Source organism: Mesoplodon densirostris, chromosome 1 (genome assembly GCF_025265405.1).
Source record: "Mesoplodon densirostris isolate mMesDen1 chromosome 1, mMesDen1 primary haplotype, whole genome shotgun sequence".
Taxonomy (NCBI): Eukaryota; Metazoa; Chordata; class Mammalia; order Artiodactyla; family Ziphiidae; genus Mesoplodon; species Mesoplodon densirostris.
In genome coordinates this window covers 213276251-213298287 of record NC_082661.1, presented here as the reverse complement: position 1 = coordinate 213298287, position 22037 = coordinate 213276251, and the positions used below count along the sequence as shown (strand labels likewise).

Genomic DNA, 22037 nt, shown 5'->3' with positions numbered 1-22037 from the left:
ACACTCAAAATGTATCTAAAATCCTACCAGTGCTCATTAGCCTGTCAACATTTACCATGCCATCTCTTACCTATAGGAGTTTGCTTTCCTTCTTCTACCATGTCCTTTTGCTGCCTACATCTATATGGAAATCAGAGTAACAGTTTTGAAATAAAGTCTGATTATGTCATCCTTTTTTCCCAAAACACTCCAGTGGCTTCCCATCTCATGCAATGTAAGATTCCAAGTCTTTATCACGGCCTACAAGGCCCTTCATGATCTGGTTTCTCTCTGACTTGATCTTTTATTACCTGCACACTCATTCACTCTGCGCCAGCCAATGTCACTCTTGCCGATCCTAAAAAGGTCAAGTGTTCCCCTGCCTCATGGCTTTTGTACTTGTCCTCAAGCCTCCTCCCATAGATAGATGACTGGCTTTCTCTTGTTTTTCATTTTAGTCTCTGCTAAACTATCTCCTAATCAGAGTAACCTTCTTTGACCATCCTTTTTGAAACAACAACATACTTTAAAGTCACTTCCTATCTTCCAAATCCTGCTCTATTTTTCTTTATAGCATTTATCATCCCTACCTGACATGTTATATATTTATGCTTTTGCTGTGTATCACTCCTCACTAGAACCCAAATACCATGAAAGCAGGAATTCAGCCTGTGTTGTTCACATTGAAGCACCAGTGTCTAGAACATTATCAAGCACGTGGTAGGTATTTTATAAATTGATTCATCAACAGATGAATGAATGAATAGATGGTCTAGTCAAAAACTAACCAAAAATGCAGAATATACCATTCTGGGCTCTTTCTGGGACAACCGAAAAGTGAATTCCAATAATAAAAAGAGACCATTAAATTCAGTAAATGAAAAACAACAATAAACACACACAAAAAAATCTCAACCAATGCAAGATATGCAACAGATGATGTTATGAGGTCACACCACTATCTGACTCCACTCTCTCAGAGCCTCCAAATGTGTTCTTTTCCACTATGGTTTTTAGACCAAATAAACTGACACTACTTAGTATATTGATGTTATATAAAAAGTAAAATATCAATAGTGCTTTGTTCACAATGAGGTTTTTCCCAGAATCTAATGTGATTAAATAATGTTCCTTCAGTGGGGATTGTATTTAGAAAGTTACCAGGTTAATGCACAGGGGGAGGTTTGGGGAATTAAAGAAAAATATACTGTGGTGTGTTCCTGATAAGAAGATACCATACATCCTATGGTTACACAAACTATTATGTATTCCTTTTTTCCAAGTAATGTTTTATGTATATTTACCAGTTTCCCCTTAAGACAAATTCATTATATTAACTTCTTCTCCCTCATAATTGATAAACATTTCCATTAATTATTTTTCATGAGAGGAAACTGATATATGAGCTCATCTGAATACTCGAGTGTATAAAATAAATAGCATTCCTTCTAGGAATGAATATTAAACATTTTTCTTCATCAATGTAAAGACTTTATATTTCTACTCTCACATTTAGAAATGAAGTACAAGGAGTTGAGTGGAAATATTTGTTTCATGTTATTTCTAATATATAGAACTTTCTTGCTTTAAACTAAGGGATATCTCTGTAAAAAAAGATCGGTTAAAACATACACTGTTTACTATGTGCTAGTCTAAGCACTTTCTATTTAATAACTTGTTTAACCTTATAAGAACACAATGAAGAAGCAGTTGCTATTGATCCCATTTTACAGATGGAGAAATTGAGACACAAAGTAACTGGCTCACCGTTATAAAAATAGAAAGTGGCAAAACTGGGATTTGATCCTAGGAAGTCTCTTAACTAGGTTACAATGCCTCTAATGTTCCCAACTCTCTTTTCTGCTTTCTTAAAAAAATATATTGTTCTTAAAATAGAAATAAGTGGTCATTATAGAAACTATAGGAAAAAAATAAAGTATAGTCCATCTAAATAGTTGATTGTTGATAACTGTATATTTTCTGGGGGTTTTTTTTCTACTCAATATTTTTTTTTTTTTTTTTTTTTTTTTTTGCGGTATGCGGGCCTCTCACTGTTGTGGCCTCCCCCGTCGCGGAGCACAGGCTCCGGACGCGCAGGCTCCGGACGCGCAGGCTCAGCGGCCATGGCTCACGGGCCCAGCCGCTCCGCGGCATATGGGATCCTCCCAGACCGGGGCACGAACCCGTATCCCCTGCATCGGCAGGCGGACTCTCAACCACTTGCGCCACCAGGGAGGCCCTCTACTCAATATTTATTTTATATAATTGAGAGCAAACTATGTGTGTTACTACATGTTACTAAGTCCTGAGTTTAGGCTCTATGGTCAAGTGGATCATAACATCCCCGCATTGGCTAGCAGGATAAAATTTTTGAGACCTTCATGTATTTCTCTATTTCTTCCTCTCTGTCCCTTGCTTAAATAAGGGGGATGAAGAAAAGTAGTCAGAGAACCTTGGAATTCCATAAGAGAGGAGACCCAGGAAAGAGCACAGCACCACTCTGTGTCAGCTCCTGGGGAAGATGGCTGGACTTCAGGCAGGGTGGCTCCACTGTGCATTCTAGGCACTGGATACCCAAGCACCTTACACATACCAGGAACCCACTAACATAGAGAAGCAGCAGTCAGTGGGGTCATGAAGGCAATGGGTGATTTTTATTTTCAGACTTTGACTGAAGATTGGTGAATGGAGGATAGTCTTGGTGTACTTTTGAAACAATGTCTAAAGAAAAGGCAAATTGAATTTGTTTCTTTCCTGTTGGCTTTATCACAGGATAAGGATAAAGAATAAGGCAGGGGGCTTCCCTGGTGGCGCAGTGGTTGAGAGTCCGCCTGCCGATGCAGGGGAAACGGGTTCGTGCCCCGGTCTGGGAGGATCCCACATGCCGCGGAGCGGCTGGGCCCGTGAGCCATGGCCGCTGAGCCTGCGCTTCCGGAGCCTGTGCTCCGCAACGGGGGAGGCCACAACAGTGAGAGGCCCGCGTACCACAAAAAAAAAAAAAAACAACCTCTCTCGGGACTTCCCTGGTGGTGCAGTGGATAGGACTCCATGCTCCCAATGCAGGGGGACCGGGTTCGATCCCTGGTTGGGGAACTAGATCCCACATGCATGCCGCAACTGGGAGTTCGCATGCCACAACGAAGGAGCCCATGTGCTGCAACTAAGGAGCCTGCGAGCTGCAACTAAGGAGCCTGCCTGCTGCAACTAAGACCCGGCGCAACCAAATAAATAAATAAATATTTAAAAAAAAAAAAAAAAAAGAATAAGGCAGGATAATACCTGTGTCTAACTTATGTAATCAAAAAAGATGCATTCTGGAGGAAAAGGGATTAAGATCTAGCCATCAGGCTTCATTGAAGAACAAATAAATTTAAAGATATGTGATGAATGTGGTTGGCAAAAAGAACATGGCCCATAATCAAGTGTACTATTAATGGAGGGGTCAGGAACAGTGAGCCAGCTTTAGCTTCAAGAACGTTAGTTCCAGGAATGGATAGAGGCTGTAATACCTGTGTATATACAAATAAATTAAAAGGGTCATCCTACTAAAGAACAGTGATATTTGATGGCCCTAAAGCATTTTTGGTGTGGTACATCTGACTGAGGCCACAAAGGAAGAGACAAGGCAGATTAAGGAAATCAGGGAGAATGGCAGAGGGAACAGGTAGAATAGGGTAGAATGGGCACATCAAAAGTAACAATGTCAACTTGGTTATTCTACAGAAAAACATAAAAGTTTTAATTAACAGTTAAGCAGTCTACTCCCTTTTTCCTTATATCAAAGTCTCACTTAGATCAATTAACTTGCACTATTATGATTCTATTATGGCTGTTTAATAAAATATTGTTTCCACCCATGTGAAATTAGTTATTCCTTGGCCTTTCCATAATAATGTAGTGGCATATGTGTCAGACCACATATGTATAAATTTTATGGAATGCTGAAAACTCTATTAAAAAAATTGAAGTTATGCATTTGCCCTTTGTTTCCAAATATATGTCCATAACAATAGTCTGCACAATTATAAAAATCTGGACTCCTAGAAACTTCTCAGCACCAAGAGTCTGACTGGGAAATCTGTGAGTTTATTACCTGTGGTATAAGTGGAGGATTGTGAATTATACATCTTTTTATATGAAGGGGTTCACTCAAATGCTTTCACTGCCAGGTGTGAATAGGGAATGGTGACTGTGGTGAACTGGTATCCATGTACCCTGTCCAGATGGAGAAACCCTACTTATCTCTGATCAATCAGTTCTATCTGAAAGAAAGGCAGTTTCCCAGATCTTGCAATTTATTAAGAGAAGACTAGATGGATTTTTGTGAGAACTGTCCTCATTTTTGAAAGACTAAACCAAACAAAACACTATGGCAATGGGTTTTAAATGGTAAGGGCAAGAAATTTAGCACGAGGTGAACTGTTCTGTAAGGGAATAGAGTCGTGAGTAAGTATACAGGGCTTGGGCTATTTTTAAGAGCAGATCTGGTTTTGTTTAGAAATTAAATTGAAGTATGTACTCCAGTACTAGTAGTGCCAAAAAAATACAGTCTTATTATGGAAAAGAAGCATCTGGTCCCAAACAAAATTTAATTGTTATCTTTGATTCTTGTATCTCCAAAGCTTAACATACCGCTCTTGACCCCTTGGGTAAGTCTCCAGGATACTACCAGTTTTCTATTACCTTAAATTTAATAGATCCCACTGTAGTACATTCCTATTGATAGCCAATTTCTCATCTAACATTCAAGTCAATAATATAGGTAGAGATATTAGTGGGAAGGTAATTATTAAGGATTTTAAAAATATATTACATACCATTTGTCATTATGTCAAATGGTATGGTTAAAATAAATTTAATCTGAAAATCATTCTGAAGATAATATTTAAAGGAAAGAATTTACTTGGATAAACACTTGAGCCAAAACAGGATATCTTCCTGCAACTGTTATATGAGTGCTTCCAAAATAGACCAAGAAAAGGGATGGAATACTTTCTTTTATTAACCTAATTATTTCCCAGAAGAAAAGGTATAATTAAGTCTCTCAACAGGCCACCAAAGCTTATCTTTCAAAAGCCTTCCTAGTCTAATATTAGGGCAGATGGTTATGGAGTTGGGTGCTGAAATCACTGTCTTAGAAAATACAACTAAAGTATCAAAGGTGATTAATCTTATTTTATTCTTGGGGAGTAAAAGATAGTCAATATTTTTTCTAGTTAATCATGTTGGTCAAATATCAAAAATTTAAATAAAGTTTTGGACATAAATGAATTAAAATTGAAAGATTTTTCAGGGTATCGATATCGGAAAACTTCAATGCCTTCCATGTTTTTTGTTTTCAACAAATTTTTTTGCAATTAAAATGTACTATACTGCTAAGGTACATCTCAAAATAGTTTCTGTATATTTTGTGTTTATATAAGGATAAATAAGAATTCTATTAATCATTTATATGACAACAATTTATAAACTAAAAATAAAAGAAGCAAATGCAGGAGTTGTATAATTTGAAACCTTAATTTTAGATACTTCGAAATACTAGTGGATGTTTCTATATCTGATAAAATTGTTTTGAAAAAATATAAATAATATTCCTATCACAGAAGAAGTAAACTAAGAGGTACTGTAACTATATTGGTTAGCAAAAGCCAATATTATATATTATAAGCACTTGGAAGTTTTAACTGTATATTTACACTTTAACACGGGAAAAATACTGATCTCTTAGAACCAGTCAGAGAAACTAACTAAAATAATTATATTTATATTAGCTTTATGTCAGCAGATTTTGGAATATATCTGACGTTTCCTTTTACCTCTGTTAAAAAATACATTAATTTTCAAGGAGGGTAGTCATTATCAATATATTAAAAAGAGAAAATGGTTTCTAGTGATGCTGTGAGAATTCAATTAAAAACTTTTTAAAAATATGATTTTTCTTTAAATTTTATCCCATCTACCATAAGATGGAATATTAAGGAACACTAAGCATTTAAACATTAGTATTATTTTCTCCTTTTGTTGTAGAATGATAAAATATTTCTCAATAAATGATATAATAAGAATTCTATTTAGTATTTAACAATTCTCTGACATAAAATGAGCCTTTAACAGTTATTATTGTCTATCATTAAGCCACAAAGCATCTATAATTAGAAAACTAAAGACCCACAATGGAATTTATAACCTTCTATTATTTTCATTTTAACAATAGAGCAAATATTGAGTATACAGAAATCCATGTCAGTCACTGTACTAGATGTAAGAAGTATGAAGTTGAATAAGATTTTGTCTTCATATGAAAAACAATAACAAAGTTATGATAAAACACAAATCATCATAACCCCCCAAAATATGTTTCCCTGTCTTTAAACTAAACTGAAACCATTGCACATAAGTGTATCATCCCAACTTTCCAAGTTTTTTTTTTCTTTCCCATGATCTTAAGGAGTCCCTTTATTTACAATAATCCTAAAGAAATCCAAAAATCTCTGGTACACATATAAAATAGCTGATTTACAAGCTTTGGCTTAAAGAGAAACATCTAATCTTAAATAGCAAAACAAGAAGATGACTTCATATTTGTAATGTATACAGACTCCCAAACTGAAGAATTCTGCTAATCATACTTAGAGTATTTACTTAAATATTTTAAAAATACAGTGTTTGGAGGAATGATTCCATATGTTAATTTTTTATTTTTACCATTAGTTTGTAAAGAATACACAATTAATTAATTATGACCTAGAGTCATCAATGATAATTCAACTAGCTAATGAAAGTTTAACTACTCAATGAGTGCTGAATAATTCATTCCAAACTTATTGCTTAAATTAATATAAATACAGGATTTGAAACCTATAATTCCTGTGACATCGAACTATTACAATGAAATTACTGTCTCTTACATGCAAGGCAAACAGTGTGTTATATAAAGTATCAATTTCTATTCAAACTCTACCTTTATTTAGCAAGTAGAATGACAACAGACAAAACAAAATTTTAACATCTGAAACAAGATCCTTATGAACTAAAGCAGTTAACCTCACCATCTACGCCTGAACTACCTATTTTACTATAGTAAAATAAATATTTTTATTAAATAAAATAAAGATCCTAAAAGAATTGTAAACAATTATTAAAAATGTTTTCAATTTATTTTTTACCTTGAAAGGCGATGGCTCTTCAGTAAGAGGACTAACAGGAAGTGAAGTGGTGCTACTTGCTGGGCTCATATCTGTACTCTACAAGAAAAACAAAATTGAATTAAAGAGATACTTTTTTGTAGTCATTTTTTATTATTCCTAATTTCGGATCTAACTCTTCTTGTTAAAATAAAAAATAAATATATAAGTGAAAATGGATGTAGAAAAATTCAAATTATTATTGCATAATGAATCATTCCTTAGACATAATTAAGAAATTAATCAAATTATCACTTCTCAATTTGCATTTCAAGTGTATTTTATTAAATATAATAACCATCTTTTATGTTAGGATGGTATCTAGTATTATATTTGCTTAACATATTTTTACCTTTTTTTGATAATTAAACTATACCTATAATGGCTCACTATGGTGTTATTTCAATGTCTTTCAGGCTGATTTTCAAATATGTGTTATTCATATTTTCCTTTTATGGAGATTTGAGTCATTGTACCCAGTTTTTAATTCATCATGAAAAGCATATCTGCCATTAATTTACAATTGCAAAATGAAGAAATATTAAATTCTAAAAATTCCCATATTCATAGCTCTTGACAAACTTTCTTATTATATTCAGCTAAATAAAAATTAAGGACAAAAGATTTACACAAATATAAGAGAATTATCAGAATGTTGCTAATGCTGTTCTCTAGTCCTTTAAAAATGTAATCAATTAAAACTTCTTAAATGAGAGATTAGCCTATATAAAGAGATGCGTGTTAGAAGCTTGTCATTATTTCTTTCTAAAACCAAGAAAAAGATATTGATAATAGGCAGCAACAGAAGTTTTTTTTGTTTTTTGTTTTGGTACGCGGGCCTCTCACTGCTGGGGCCTCTTCCGTTGCAGAGCGCAGGCTCCAAATGCGCAGGCTCAGCGGCCATGGCTCACGGGCCCAGCCGCTCCACGGCATGTGAGATATTCCCGGACTGGGGCACGAACCCGTGTCCCCTGCATTGGTAGGCGGACTCTCAACCACTGCACCACCAGGGAAGCCCAACAGAAGTTATTTTACTATGCTCTCAACTCGTTCTCTCAGAGGAATTCTTCCATTTAAGTAGATAAGCAAACAAAACCTTTAAAAAAAATGCACACCTATATTTTTTCAGTTCCATTTCCAAATGTACATGGACACAAATACAGAAAAACTTTCAGTAAAGATTAAAGCAAAAACATGAATTAACCTTGATTGAGATAAGGGAACAAGCAGACAAGTTTGGCTGACAAATTCTAACAAAAGAATACATTCAAAGAATACATGCTGCAGTTGCTACAAATTCTTAGTGTCTCTTTCTACTCAAAGATTATTTTCAATTCACTTGATTCAGGTGTACAATAACACAGACACATTTTAATATCCATTAAAGTAGCATTACTTCTGACTGTCTATTCCAGAAACAATGGCTATGAACTATAAACAGAGGACCCAAGATACTCAGTATAATATTTTATGCAACATGTACTTTCTTTAGAAATTGACATAAGCCTGAACATTGAGTTAAAATGTCTAAAGGAGGATATTAGATAAAAACTGAACAATAATCTACTAAAGGAAGCAGGAAAATACAGGCACCAGATAACTGAGGTGAGTTACTTACTGACTAATTTCTAAATATATTCAGAGCTTCTTGGCCATTTATTAGATCAAAATCAGGAAATATTCTGAACTTCTGACTTTCACTATCTGATTACATGATGTAATAGGCAAACAAAGAGGTTTTCTTAGGAATCAATTTACTGCAGGATTTTAACAGAAGAAATGAGCAAAACATTTTTGGAGAAATAGAAAAACAAGACTCTTGAGCTGTTCCTCTCATTAGCTTTTTCAGGAGAAATTAAGCAAGTGATAGAGCACAGTTCATATTTAGTTGAATTATCTGATATTTTCCTAAAGTATTGATATTCTGCATAGCATATTAAAGTATTATGTCCTTGAAAATCATATTCAGGAGACAGAGATGACATTCAGTTACAAAAATTTGAAAGCCTGGATCAGATGAAGGTTTTTTTAACTTCCATAAGAAGATGAGCTCAAAATAAAGTGTCATGGTTAACTTCTTTAAGGGTTAAGGTCTCCCACAACTTCCCAGAAATAAATGTGTCATTCTGAGCACTATGGAAAGCAGACTCTAAAATTTGCATCATGTAACCTTGATTATTTGAATATCATTCTTAGAGAAAACTTTGTTCTCACTTTAACTTTCAAATCTATCTTATAGTGTGACATTTTAATTCTATTACTCTTAGGAAATCTTGAGAAAAGTGTTTTAAAAAAGCAAATCAATCTTATATGACAACATCTGATAAACTGCATTTAATAATCAAGTTGAGAAATTCATAGCAAAAAATAGCATAAAAAATCTTCAGTTTCAGCTTGTTTTTATCCCATTTGTGTTTCAGTGATCTATAATTTAGGTGTCATTCCAATTTATTCACACTTCAGATAAAATACTATAGTAAATCCTTCAGATATGTCTTATCCATACTTCATATTTTAAATCATTTACCCTTTCATTCAATGACAGCAATACCAATGCAAGTGTATATCTAAATACAAATTTTAAAAGTACACTCAAGTTACACTTGAAGTTTTTAAAAGCCAACAGTGTGTGTTCTTTCATAACTTTCTTCATAAATTATTTTTTTAGAATTATGGCTTCATTTGCTTTTAATGTATTTTAGAGACTTTGGAAATGGTCCATTCACAATAACGTGAAAGAAAATCCCATGGGAATATGGAAAAGCTATTCTGCAAAAGAAGCAAATCATCCCAACAGAAGGAATCTCCTTAATGCTCGTATGACACATTTGGGTTTTCTGACCCTTTGGAGACTGCACTAGACATTCTTGACAGGTTATAAAAAAAAAAAACGATCTTAATTCTTATTGTCTGAGTGTCCTAAAACTTGGTTTTCTGGTTCTAAGTCCAATAAATGTGTGCTTCATTCCAACATTAGGTGATTAAATAAATATGAACCTAGCATTGTTCCTTCACGTAAAATGTTATTTTATACAAATTAGTAGACTTTCCCCCTTTCTATTTCTATCCCAAGTATGCTAAGTTCTCTTTTATTTTCTTCCAAATTGAGCTGAACATTAAGTAAGATCTTTAAGTTCAATAATAAAATCTAGCCAAATATTTCCTTTGAGCATATCAGAGATATTCTCGTGAATATCACCCTCCTCTCATGCATACTGCTCTTCAGAATTCTTTCTACTCATTAGTTTTGAAGATACCACTCACTTTGTTGTTGTTGTTTTTAGAATATAATTTCCCTAAATTTGCAAACTCTTCCCTCATCTCCAACCTCTTTTTCTTTAAATCAACTTTATTTCTTTAAATCAACATACCTTTACTAAAATGCAACTTTTCAAAATATATAGCCAGATGAGATTTGACAAATGTACTCACATGTATAACTACCACCGAAATCAAATTATAGAACATTCTCATTACCTCAAATGTTCCCTCACGTTCCTTTGCATGCAAGCACCTGCCACCCACCCAATCCATGGTCCCAAGCAACACTGATAAGCTATATGCTATAGGTTAGTTTTTCCTTCCCTAGAATTTCATATGAAGGGAAACATATTAATATGAATATGTTTAGGCCCAGCTCCGTTCACTCAGCAAAATTATTCTGAAATTCATCATATCATATTGTTGCATGTTTCAGTAGTCCATCCTTTTAAATGTTGTGTAGTATTTAGCAGAGGCCACAATTCATTTATCCAATCACCTGTTGCTAGAATTTGCATTGTTTCCAGTTTGGGGGTATTGGGAATACAGCCATACTGAGTGCTTTTGTATATATCTTTATGTGGATGGATGTTTTCGTTTCTCTTGGATAAATACCTACTGGTGAAATTACTTGCTTCCTATGGTAAATTTATATCTGGTATTATGTTAGCTTTATAAGAAACTGACAAGTGTTTTCCAAAATGCAATAGTTTGTACTTTCATTTGCATTGTATCTCATAAACACTGGTATTTAGTTGGTTTTTTTTTTTTTTTTTTTTAATTTTAGCCATTCCATGGGTCTGTAGTGGTAGCTCACTGCGGTTTTACCTTTCATTTCCAAGGATGACAAATGATGCCAAGCATCTTTTCATATGCCTACTGACCATTAGGAAGTATATCTTGTTTTGTGAAATGTCTGTTCAAATATTTTGCCTATTCTTCTCTTTCACTGGGTTGTTTGAATACAAATCCTTTGTCATATATATTTATTATAAATATTTTCACCCAGTTTGGGCTTGCCTCTTCATTTTCTTAACAGTGTCTACAAAAGAACCAATGCTTTCCATCTTATTTGCCGTTTTGTTTGTTTGTTTTTTATGGTTTATACTTTTCTGGTGTTTTTCCTAAGAAATCTTGTCCTACTTCAAGTTCACAAAGATTTTCATGTATGTTTTCTTCTACCATCCTTTCAGATCAACATATGATGGCCAAAAACACAACAGAGTTAGGATTCTATTCTTTGAAAATATTTTTGCAATTACTTGGTGTTTAATGAGCATTAAGTAACCTTAATATTTGTACTGTACACATTCTAGTACAAAGATTTTCACAGAGATTAGTTTGTATTTTATCAAGTAACCTCAGACACTTTAGCCAGTCTCACAACTTAGATGGGAATCTAACAGTTACTACTGCCTTAACGATACTTTAATTACAGCACACCTAAACACTGAAATATTATCTGCTTGTGGGTGTGTTGTGGAAGGGGAGAAAGTCTTTGCTAAAGTATTGATAATTTAAAATTAATATACAAGACTCTCCTCAGAGTGGGTGATTATGGAACTTCCTGGACAGATGGATGGCAGGAGAGATATAAGCTTTAAGTGCGAAGGAGAATAGTAATTCCAAGAAGAGCAGTGTATCTATCAACTCCTACTGTTGACTCATCTTTGACTCTGAGGAAAAAGAGGGCACAAGTGGAAATAAAACGAGCTTTTTAAAATAAAATTGTAAGAAATGAGATAGGAATATTCCCCTCTTCCTTAAATTTCTCAATGGAATAAAAATTATTTAAGCACATAGAGAGGTTTTGCCAACACCATGCCACTTTGGCATACTAAGAGCTGCCACACAATGTTGGTGAAGAATAAGTATTAACAAATCTAAATGAAAATGACACCAGGCTAGAGGAAAACAATGGCAGGGAGCTGAATAGATCTTTTCTTGGCTCCAATGAGATGGCTCATAAAAAACATATGAATAATTAGGGGCAACTTATCAAGAGGCTGGAAATAGCAGATAAATGACCTCAGTGAAATCCTCAGTCTCAAGTATCCTGGTACCAACTCTGACTACCAACCTAGTACTTTATCAACACTGATGTCAGAATTACTAGAAGTTATTGCTGAGAAAAAACAAATAAACAAAGTTAAGCTTATTAAAAAAAAAATCAGGGGGCTTCCTTGGTGGCACAGTGGTGGAGAGTCCGCCTGCCAATGCAGGGGATACGGGTTCGTGACCCGGTCCAGGAAGATCCCACATGCCATGGAGCGGCTGGGCCCGTGAGCCATGGCCGCTGAGCCTGCGTGTCTGGAGCCTGTGCTCCGTAACGGGAGAGGCCACAATAGTGAGAGGCCCGCGTACCACAAAAAAAAAAAAAAAAGTCAGGAAAGTGAACAGTAAGTACTAGTGAATCACAATAGGTGGTCTTTTCTCAATAAATAATGAGTATGGAAGGAAATATTTTTGTTATATTAATAACAATTTTCCCAGGTTACATTTTAGACCACAATTTGGGAAAGTGGCATAGTATCTATTATTATAAATAATGCTTAAAATGTTTGGTTAGAAAGTGTAATCACACTCAAAACTGTCACTGCTCAACCGTCCATGGCCAAAGTATACATTTGAGGGCTTTGGCACTCAATATCCTGTCACCAAAGAAATAGGGAAATTAAAGAATAAGGGACACAAAATACTAAATCAGAAAAGAATGTTGAAACTTGAATGTTACATCTCTTAACTTCTACTATTATATCTATTATTGATAAGTGCAAATATGAACTCATTGTAATAGCTTTGAGAAACATACTATTCTGTTCTTTCTTTTTACATAGAAAAATAAAGAACTCTCAATTGATCTATCACTTGATACTGTTGATGCCTTGTGTATAAAATTAGCAATCAGCCACTTGTATAATAACATAAAAATTAAAATTAAAATTCAGTTTTAAAATATTTTTCATTAATTCATAAATTAGGGAGTTACTTTTTGTCCATGAAAATGAGAGAATTTTTTTACAAATATTAAAAATATTTTTCTTATGTAAGCCATATTGTATTTTCCCTCTGATTCTGGGGAAAAATGTGTTAATTTTATTAAATAAACTATTCTATATTAATGCCCAGTGCCTGGGTCTTGATTTCTTCTGATAAAGGAACCAGCGCTCCTTGGAGAAATAGGTGATGCCTGGGATGAGGCAAGGAATGAATAGCTTGTGCCAGAAAGTAAGAAAGTGCTCAAAAGTGCTCAAAAAATAAAAGGAAGGGGTGTGCCCAAGAGACAAATGAGCCAACATGAGAGAGCTCCCAATTGCCAAAGCTGGAACAATTTGAGCAACAAAATAAATAACATAGTACTGGAGTATAATCAAAGCATCAAACAAAAATCATGAATTCATACATAAATAAGTGACTGAATAAATAAACAATTGGGGAGAACAGACTAGTCTCTCTTACAGAAACATTCTAAATAATTTATGTAGATACGCTCCCTCTTCAAGAGATGGAACTTAACGTCACACCCTCAGCCCCAGGCTGTGCTTAGTGGCTTACTTCCAAAAAGAGTAGAGTATGAAAAGGGGGAAAGGTAACTTTGCAGTGGAGAAACATGGCAAACACTACCTCAACCAAGTGATCAAGGTTAACATCCTATAGAGAGCATATAGATAGCATGATACAATGTGATGAGAGGAGTACTTTACCTCTGTGATTTTCCTCCCCGAAACCAATGACATCAGTCTAATCATGAGAAAGACACTGGACAAACTCAAATTGAGAGACATTCTGCAAAAATCTGACCAAAGCAAAGGTCATCAAGGACAAGAAAAGACTGAGAACTGTCACAGATTATGCTGCTATGGAGGCATGATGACTAAATACAATGTGGCATCTTGGATAAAATCCTCAAATAGCAAAAAGTCCATTAAGGAAAACTGGTGACATCTGAATAAATCACTGAGTTTAGTTCATAGTAATGGACCAATATTGGTTCTAAGTTGTGATAAATGTGCTCTGCTGAGGGAGGATGATGACATTAGAGGAAACTGGATGAATGGTATATGAGAGTTCTCTGTACCATCTCCACAGCTTTTCTTTTTTTTAAAATATCTTTATTGGAGTATAATTGTTTTACAATGTTGTGTTAGTTTCTGCTTTATAACAAAGTGAATCAGCCATAAGTATACATATATCCCCATATCTCCTCCCTCTTGCTTCTCGCTCCCACCCTCCCTATCCCACCCCTCTGAAACTATTTTGAAATAAAAAGTTTATTTAAAAATATTCTTCATTAGCAATCCAACCAGGCTTTTCAGGATTATAATACATAACTGTCATTATACTCATATTCTAAGCTTTCAGCAGGGCTGTTCCAACTTTCATAAAAATAAATTGCAACAGACCATTTTATTGGGATGCATAACTTCTCCACCAAATAATCTTTAATCTTCTATGAAGATCTCATCGAAAAGCTGATGTTAAATTGTTTTGCACAAATGCCATCATTCTACAGTGCAAATTCATTAACTATACCTCCCCTAAAAGCATAATTAATGGATCTGTCCTATGGAATCGAAATTTATTTATAGGGATTTCTTGAAGTTGAAACATGATCGATTTGGCTCAAATCTATTGAGTACATAAACATATTTGACTGTAAGTGACATATTTTAATTTTTAAGCTATTAGGGTAAAAAGTATGATATAAAGTAATTCTTTAGGTCTAATAAAATTAAATGGTCATCTAAATGTGTTAACTCTAATTTGAACACATATTCTTGTAGTTCTAAAATTAAGTAAAAAATGTATACCACATGTTATAGTATTTTGTTGTTTTAATAATCACTGGTGTTATTACTGATAAAGTACATAGGATAATTTAGACTTCTGTAGTTTTAATGGGCCACTTTTCTTGAAAATATTTTCCTTTTATTAGACATGCCAATTTTCTATGAAACTTCATTTATTTATTCAGCCATTCAATAAAAGGTAGTCCTTGGTTATATGCCCATGCTTATTTTGAGGCTACTGGATCAGTACTACAACCATTCTTATCGGATACAAAGAGCACAAAATCCGAATTATTTAAGTGAAGGTCAAATCTGAGAATTGTGTTGGAAATTTGAGAAAGAGATACTTTCATTCAGCCAGTGCTCTAAGGTCAAGAATGTATTTCTATTTAAACTGACAGAGGCCACCAAGTAGATGGGACATCCCTAGAAACAAGTCCAATGCAGAGCCAATACAAGAAATGGAGAGAAAGAAACTGAGTCCTAAGGATGTATTTGACATATTGATAACTCAGCTCTACATGAACAAATGATTTTCAAAAAAGAGTATGCCTAAGATTTAAGCATCCTTTCTGATATAGGAATAAGCTCTCTGGTTGGGAAGTTGCAAGTTGTAGAATCTAAAATTTGAATTGGCTGACAGAAGTAGACAGCCAGGATATTATTCTATCTCAGACTGAGAATTTAGCAATATTTATGTGGTAGTAAAATAATTAATTAAATTACTTTCTAAACTTTGGGGGACTCACATATTTTTTGAATTTGGCGCTTCATGTGCATGCCACAACTAAGAGTTTGCATGCCACAACTAAGGAGCCTACAAGCCGCAACTAAGGAGCCCACGAGCTTCAACTAAAGGAGCCCACCTGCTGCAACTATGGAACCCATGTGCTGCAACTAAGAAGCCCGCCTGCTGCAACTAAGACCCGGTGCAACCAAATAAAATAAATAAATAAATAAATAATGTATTTACTTATTCTCTTTTTATTATATATGTAATGTATATTATATATGTATGTAAAATATATATTATATATATTATACATAAATTTACTTTTGACCAGATAACACATTCTCATAGTCCAAAATTCAAAACGTGTAACACCTTTTTCCAGGAAAAGATTTCTCTTCCACTTCTAGTCTTTAGCCATCCAGAGCCCACTGATCTTACCAATTTATTGCATAACCTTCTATAAATGTATATGTATATACTAGAAACACACACATCTATCTATCTATCTATCTATCTATCCACACACACACAGAGGGTCATTTGTTTTCTCTATACATATAGGATAACATGTTAGAATACTATTCTTCAACTTGCCTTTTTCAAATTACCATGTATTTGTATGTAATGAGATCCCTCATTCTTTTATATGGCCACATTGTATTTCATTTTATGGCTATATGATAATAAAGTTAACCAGTGTTGCATTCCCACTCTTTCGTTATTACAAACACAGCTGAAATCAGTAACCTTACCTTATATGCATTGTACCTATAAGATAATTTTGAGGATGTAGAATGACTGGGCTAAAAGAGATATTCAGTTGTAATTTTGAATTATGCTGCCAAATTGTCCTGCGTGGAGATTCTATCAGTTTACACACCCACATGAGGCTTAAAAGTGAGTAAGTCCCACTGCCTCACCATGTATTCTCTGTGTCAAAAGGCCTTTAGTACAGATGCATAAGGTAAACAAAAGCTCTGGTTGAAGTTCACCTTCTTAAAATCATTGAGATTTTCAAAATCTCTTCCTGCCTGATAGCAATAAGTGAAGACAGGGGCTTCCCTAGTGGCGCAGTGATTGAGAGTCCGCCTGCCAATGCAGGGGACACAGGTTCGTGCCCCGGTCCGGGAAGATGCCGCATGCCGCGGAGCAGCTGAGCCTGTGAGCCATGGCCGCTGAGCCTGCGCGTCCGGAGCCTGTGCTCCTCAACGGGAGAGGCCACAACAGTGAGAGGTCCGCGTACCGCAAAAAATAAAAATAAAAAAATAAAATAAATAATCGAAGACAGCTGAGAGAAACAATATCCCAATAAATGCCTGGCTCAGTGTTGAGTTAGCTTTGCTCTTAGTCTTACTCTGATGTGATCAATCCCAATTACTAATCTCATTACCTCACTGTTTTGTCACTAAACCAAAGCTAAATCAAGGTTGTGACCAAAGCCCAAAGTAACCTAAATTACTAGGCTATAAAAGAGATATAAACTAGCTCATTCCCACAGGAGAAATTAGGACTTGGTACTTAGTTTGGAAATTTCAGAAATTAAATTATATCAACTCAAATAGGGACAAGCAGGTTTTGTGGGGATGATACAGAATAACTAAATGAATAAGAGACTGTACTTAATCAGATATTGGCCAACATATTAACTAATAATGAAAACTAAACTTGACGCAAGAACTCAGGGTGGTAACCTATTTGAGTTCTTTCCTTTTGGTGAAGAGAACCATTCAGAAACCACATTACAGAGTGGAAGATTCTTTGTTTTGTATAAAGTTAGAAAAAAGTAGTAATTAGATTCTCTCAGAGTATGCTTTATATCAAGCTATGGTATATGTACAAAGAAACACAAATCATTTACAATCCAAGCACTTTATCCTTTGAGCAGTGCTAGAGCTTCACCATAGTGACAAAATTTATATCCTCTTATTCATTTAAAATAATTGAAAAATCAACTACTGAAAGCACAATGACTTCATGCCAGACACACGGCAACATAATTTAAGATAGAAATAGCTAATCGATTAACAACATATTTTTTTAAACCAGCCTATTTTTGTTGATGGTGGCATTAGTTACCTCAACAATGACTAGCTTATTAATTTTATTTTGCTTTCGTTTGCTTCAATTTTAGGAAATTGCAGTTTCAACTCATATATCCCAATTCTGGAAGTGCATGATATTTGAACCTCAAAGTTCCTATATAATTTCCCCAAGTTATTGTACAGATATTGTAAGGCTGAGTTCCTGTTTTTACCTACTATTTCTCCCAAGGAAAGAAATTCTGTCCCTGATCCCTAATCTCTTAGGCTGAATCCAAACCAACTGTTGCTAGACCTCTTTATGACTTGAATCTCCTTTATCCCTCTATCTGCTTATTTTCTTGAACATCCTTGGTATGTTCTGCTGCTGACACAAACTGAAATTATGGTCTTATTTCATTTACAACATTTAACAAGCAGTATCGAGGATCTATCACAAACCAGATTTGCGATGTATGTTTAATAAAAAGTCCTTGCCTTCAGTTATCTTAAATTCGTTAGAGGAGATAAGCAAGCGTGGAAAGTACAAACTAGAAAAAGGATTCATAAGTAAGTAGATAGGGAAGCAAACAAACAAATAAAAATCCAACTATCTAAGATAATCACTGATTAAATATGTACATACTTTTTTTCAGTCTTTTTCTGTGACATGTAATTGACTGGAATTAATGTATATTATCTATTCTAAATTTTGCCCCAAACTACATTCTCAGGATTTTTCTCGCATCAAACATTTTTCTTCCATGTACTTTATGATGAGTGAAAATACCATCATATAACTTTATTCATGTGTCATAATTTTTGCATTTTCATTTTTCTTTACAATTAATGCTGTGATAAGAGTCCTAAAACAGATCTGTGACTATTTCTTTTAATAAAGTTATAGAATTATAAAGTCTCAGTTAATATGCACATAATTGGCTAATTTCACATATATTATCAAATTTTCCCCCAAGGCTAATGTACTGATTTTTACTCCTACTTGAGAAGTTTGAGTTCTAAATTTATTGTACCTTCAATAGGCATAGAGAAATATACCAGGTTATTTAATAGGCTGTGATTTACTAATTGGTTAAGTGTTAGGGGGAAAAATACATCCTTAAATTTCATTCAAATAAACTTTAAATGTATTAAAGTGCTAAATATAAAGAAAATGCAAAAGAACTTGAAGAAAATATAGGTAAGTATTATCTATCAATTATAGAATGGGCAGGGCTTTTCTAAACATAAATAAATCATAAAGTCAAAGATCTGTGACTATGTTTAATTTTATACTTTTAAAGAAAATGAAGTTATAAAGCAAATGAAATATTTGGAAATTAAGTTCGCAGGGAACACTTATTCCTCATTCCTGGTGTTTCCTTTCATGTAGAAGGAGCTTTACTAGTGTTACACTCTCAGCTTCTCTGCCTAGCAAAGAATCGGTAAATTTTCTTGCTGGTGAATTTGGGATGGATCAACGTGGTGTGATTGGCTCAGCTCATTTCTCTTTTTTTTTTCTAGCTGGATCACATGCAGAGAACATGTGTTTTGTTCAACAGCTCTGCAGTAGGCTTTTTACTGCTAAGGTCCAAGTAAGAACTTTAAGCCTCAAATCCTAAGAATTTTAACCTGGAAGGTTGTCTGCAGCTTATGGAGACTTTTCCCAAGGGCAAGGAGCCCTTTTACATTGTTGTGAGTATTAAGTGATGGTGTGTGGGATGAATAGACCTCAGCAAAGCCTCTGGGTCCCAGGAACATCAGAAAGACAATGGCCATGAGTCATCTCGGTCAAAACACAGATGCCAGGGCCTTAGGGGTTGCAAGTTGCTGCTGGCTGACTTTGAACTATACAGAGCAGCTTTTCATGAGCAGATTTGGCTGGTATAGTATTGAACTGGAAGGAAAGATTGCCTTTCCATTCTTGGACTTTTTAAGTGTTCCGTAGGTAGGAGATTGTTGGCAGCTTTTAAACTGAAAGACAGCTGAATTCTGTGTCTGCTATAGAGTGCTAGTAAGCTTCTAGCTTTAAATTCTGCCGGCCAGGGCTAGCACTTAAAACTTGATATATTGGCTAATGTAGTCGGCTTCTAGAATGGCTTCCAAAGATTCCTGCTTTCTTGAATTTGCACTGTTGTGTCATTCTCTCCCCTCGAGTGTGTGCTGGATTTGGTAACTCACCTGTAGTCAATAAAATGTGGCAATGTCAGGTTAAAAGAAATTGCAGAAAGGCAAGCATGGAAGCAGAAAGACCACTTAGAAGGTGATTGTAATATGTTGAGAGCTGACGGTGGTTTGGACAAGGTTTCATCAGTACAGGTGGTGAAAACTGGTTGAAGAGTATATATATTTTGATGGTAGAGGGACAGAATTTCCTGATGGTTTGGATATGGGCTAGGAGAGAAACAGAGGAGACAGGGATGACTTCTAAGGTTGTGCTTAAACAAACAGAAGGATTAAGTAGGAATTTACTGGGAGAGGAATGACTGCAGAAGTAACACATTTGAAGTGAAGAAAAAAAAATTCAATAGTTCAGTTTGTTCAAGTTAAGTTTGAAATTCCAGTTGGACATGGGAGTGGAGATGTCAGGTAAGCACTTGGATACACTGCCTGAGATAGGATGAAGAACAAGGTTATGAAAAAAATCAGGAGTTCAAGTGAGGCAGGAGATAGATGGGCCCCAGGCTGAACAGTTTCTCCCCTGTGGACAGAAACTCCATAAAAGCAGGATGATGGAGGAGGCTGGGCCCTGCCCAGATAAGAGGTAAAAGACCTCATATTATGCATTCTCGAACTCAAGGAGACCTCCCCGACGACACATGTGCAGAATGGCTCCTTGGAGGTTCAAAGAGGGAGGGGGAGCCCCCCCCCCATAGTAAGTGATGTCAACCTCCCATGGGCCTCTTCGCTAGAATCCATCTTGGCTAAGAGATGCACACACACACATGGGCGGACCCTGAGATATACCAAATACAGACTCACAACCAGGCAAAGCAAGATGATTGGCCAAAGGAAACCCGGAAGAAATGCCCCATAAAAGTGACTGAAACTACCACGAGGGCGCAACTCTCTCTCTGAGCCTGCCTGTGTGTCTATCCACACACGTACTGTACTCTTTTTCCTCCTAATAAACACTTTACTTGCTTCACTACTTTCCGTCTCTATGTGAAAATTCATTTCTACACATCTGATGGGCCAGGGCCTTGTCACTGTCCACTGGTCCCTGGTGGTCTGTTGGCTAGGATTCAACACTCTCACTGCCACTGCCTGACCTCAAATCTCTGGCTGGGAACCGAAATCTTGCTTCAAGCCGCTGCAGGCCAAGGCCATCTGAAATCACAAGGAGCTGAGATGCTAAGATGAGGCAACAATTTGGAAAAATAAGAACTATTTCAAGAGCAATACTGAAAATCATGAAAATGAATAAGGATCCACATTCTTTTTAAAGAATAGGGGGAAGAATATGTTGGGGGTCAAACGAAGACTACAATAAAGAGGGGTAACAAGTCTGATGAACTTCAAGCTTTTAACCAAGAGTTATTAGGGAGGCAGGAAAGATGCTGGTCAGGAAACTGAGGAGGAACAAGGACACCTGCTTCTTCTCTCCACCCCTTAACGTTAGGGTGTGATCATGAATATCACCACCACGTAGCTTATGCTACCTGGAAACCAAAATGACTTCACCTAAATTATTCTTTCTCCATCCCTCTCAAAGAAGACAAGAAGTTTGGCATCTTCCTATAGCCAATACACATAGACCCAACTTAACCAACTTAACTTAAAGGAAAACCAAAAAAAGGGAATGAGCAGAATAAACATAAAATATTTACTTCAACTTTATACCCACTGTCAATTTTGTTTAACAAATTTCTTTCTTTTTTTTTTTCTCACACCACAGTGGCAGCCAACTGGCCAGTTCCACAGGTATTATTTAATGCACATTAAGTTTCTTGTCATCTGGCACATAATAGATGCTCAATAAACACCTTCTGAACAAGTAAATTACATGAACTCATAGACATAAGGACATCTGACCCTTTAAGGCATAACTCAGAGATGGATAATTTCCATG

General features: G+C 35.3%; 1 protein-coding gene across 4 annotated transcripts in view; it reads right to left on the bottom strand.

Moving 5' to 3' along the window:
* The window catches only part of CCSER1 (coiled-coil serine rich protein 1), a 1210612-nt gene that overhangs the window by 686814 nt on the left and 501761 nt on the right, over positions 1-22037 (bottom strand). For all 4 annotated transcript variants that reach the window (XM_060094716.1, XM_060094688.1, XM_060094698.1 and 1 more), the window contains exon 7: positions 7146-7223. In XM_060094716.1, the coding sequence (XP_059950699.1) occupies positions 7146-7223 (78 nt within the window). The remainder of the gene's footprint in view (positions 1-7145; positions 7224-22037) is intronic.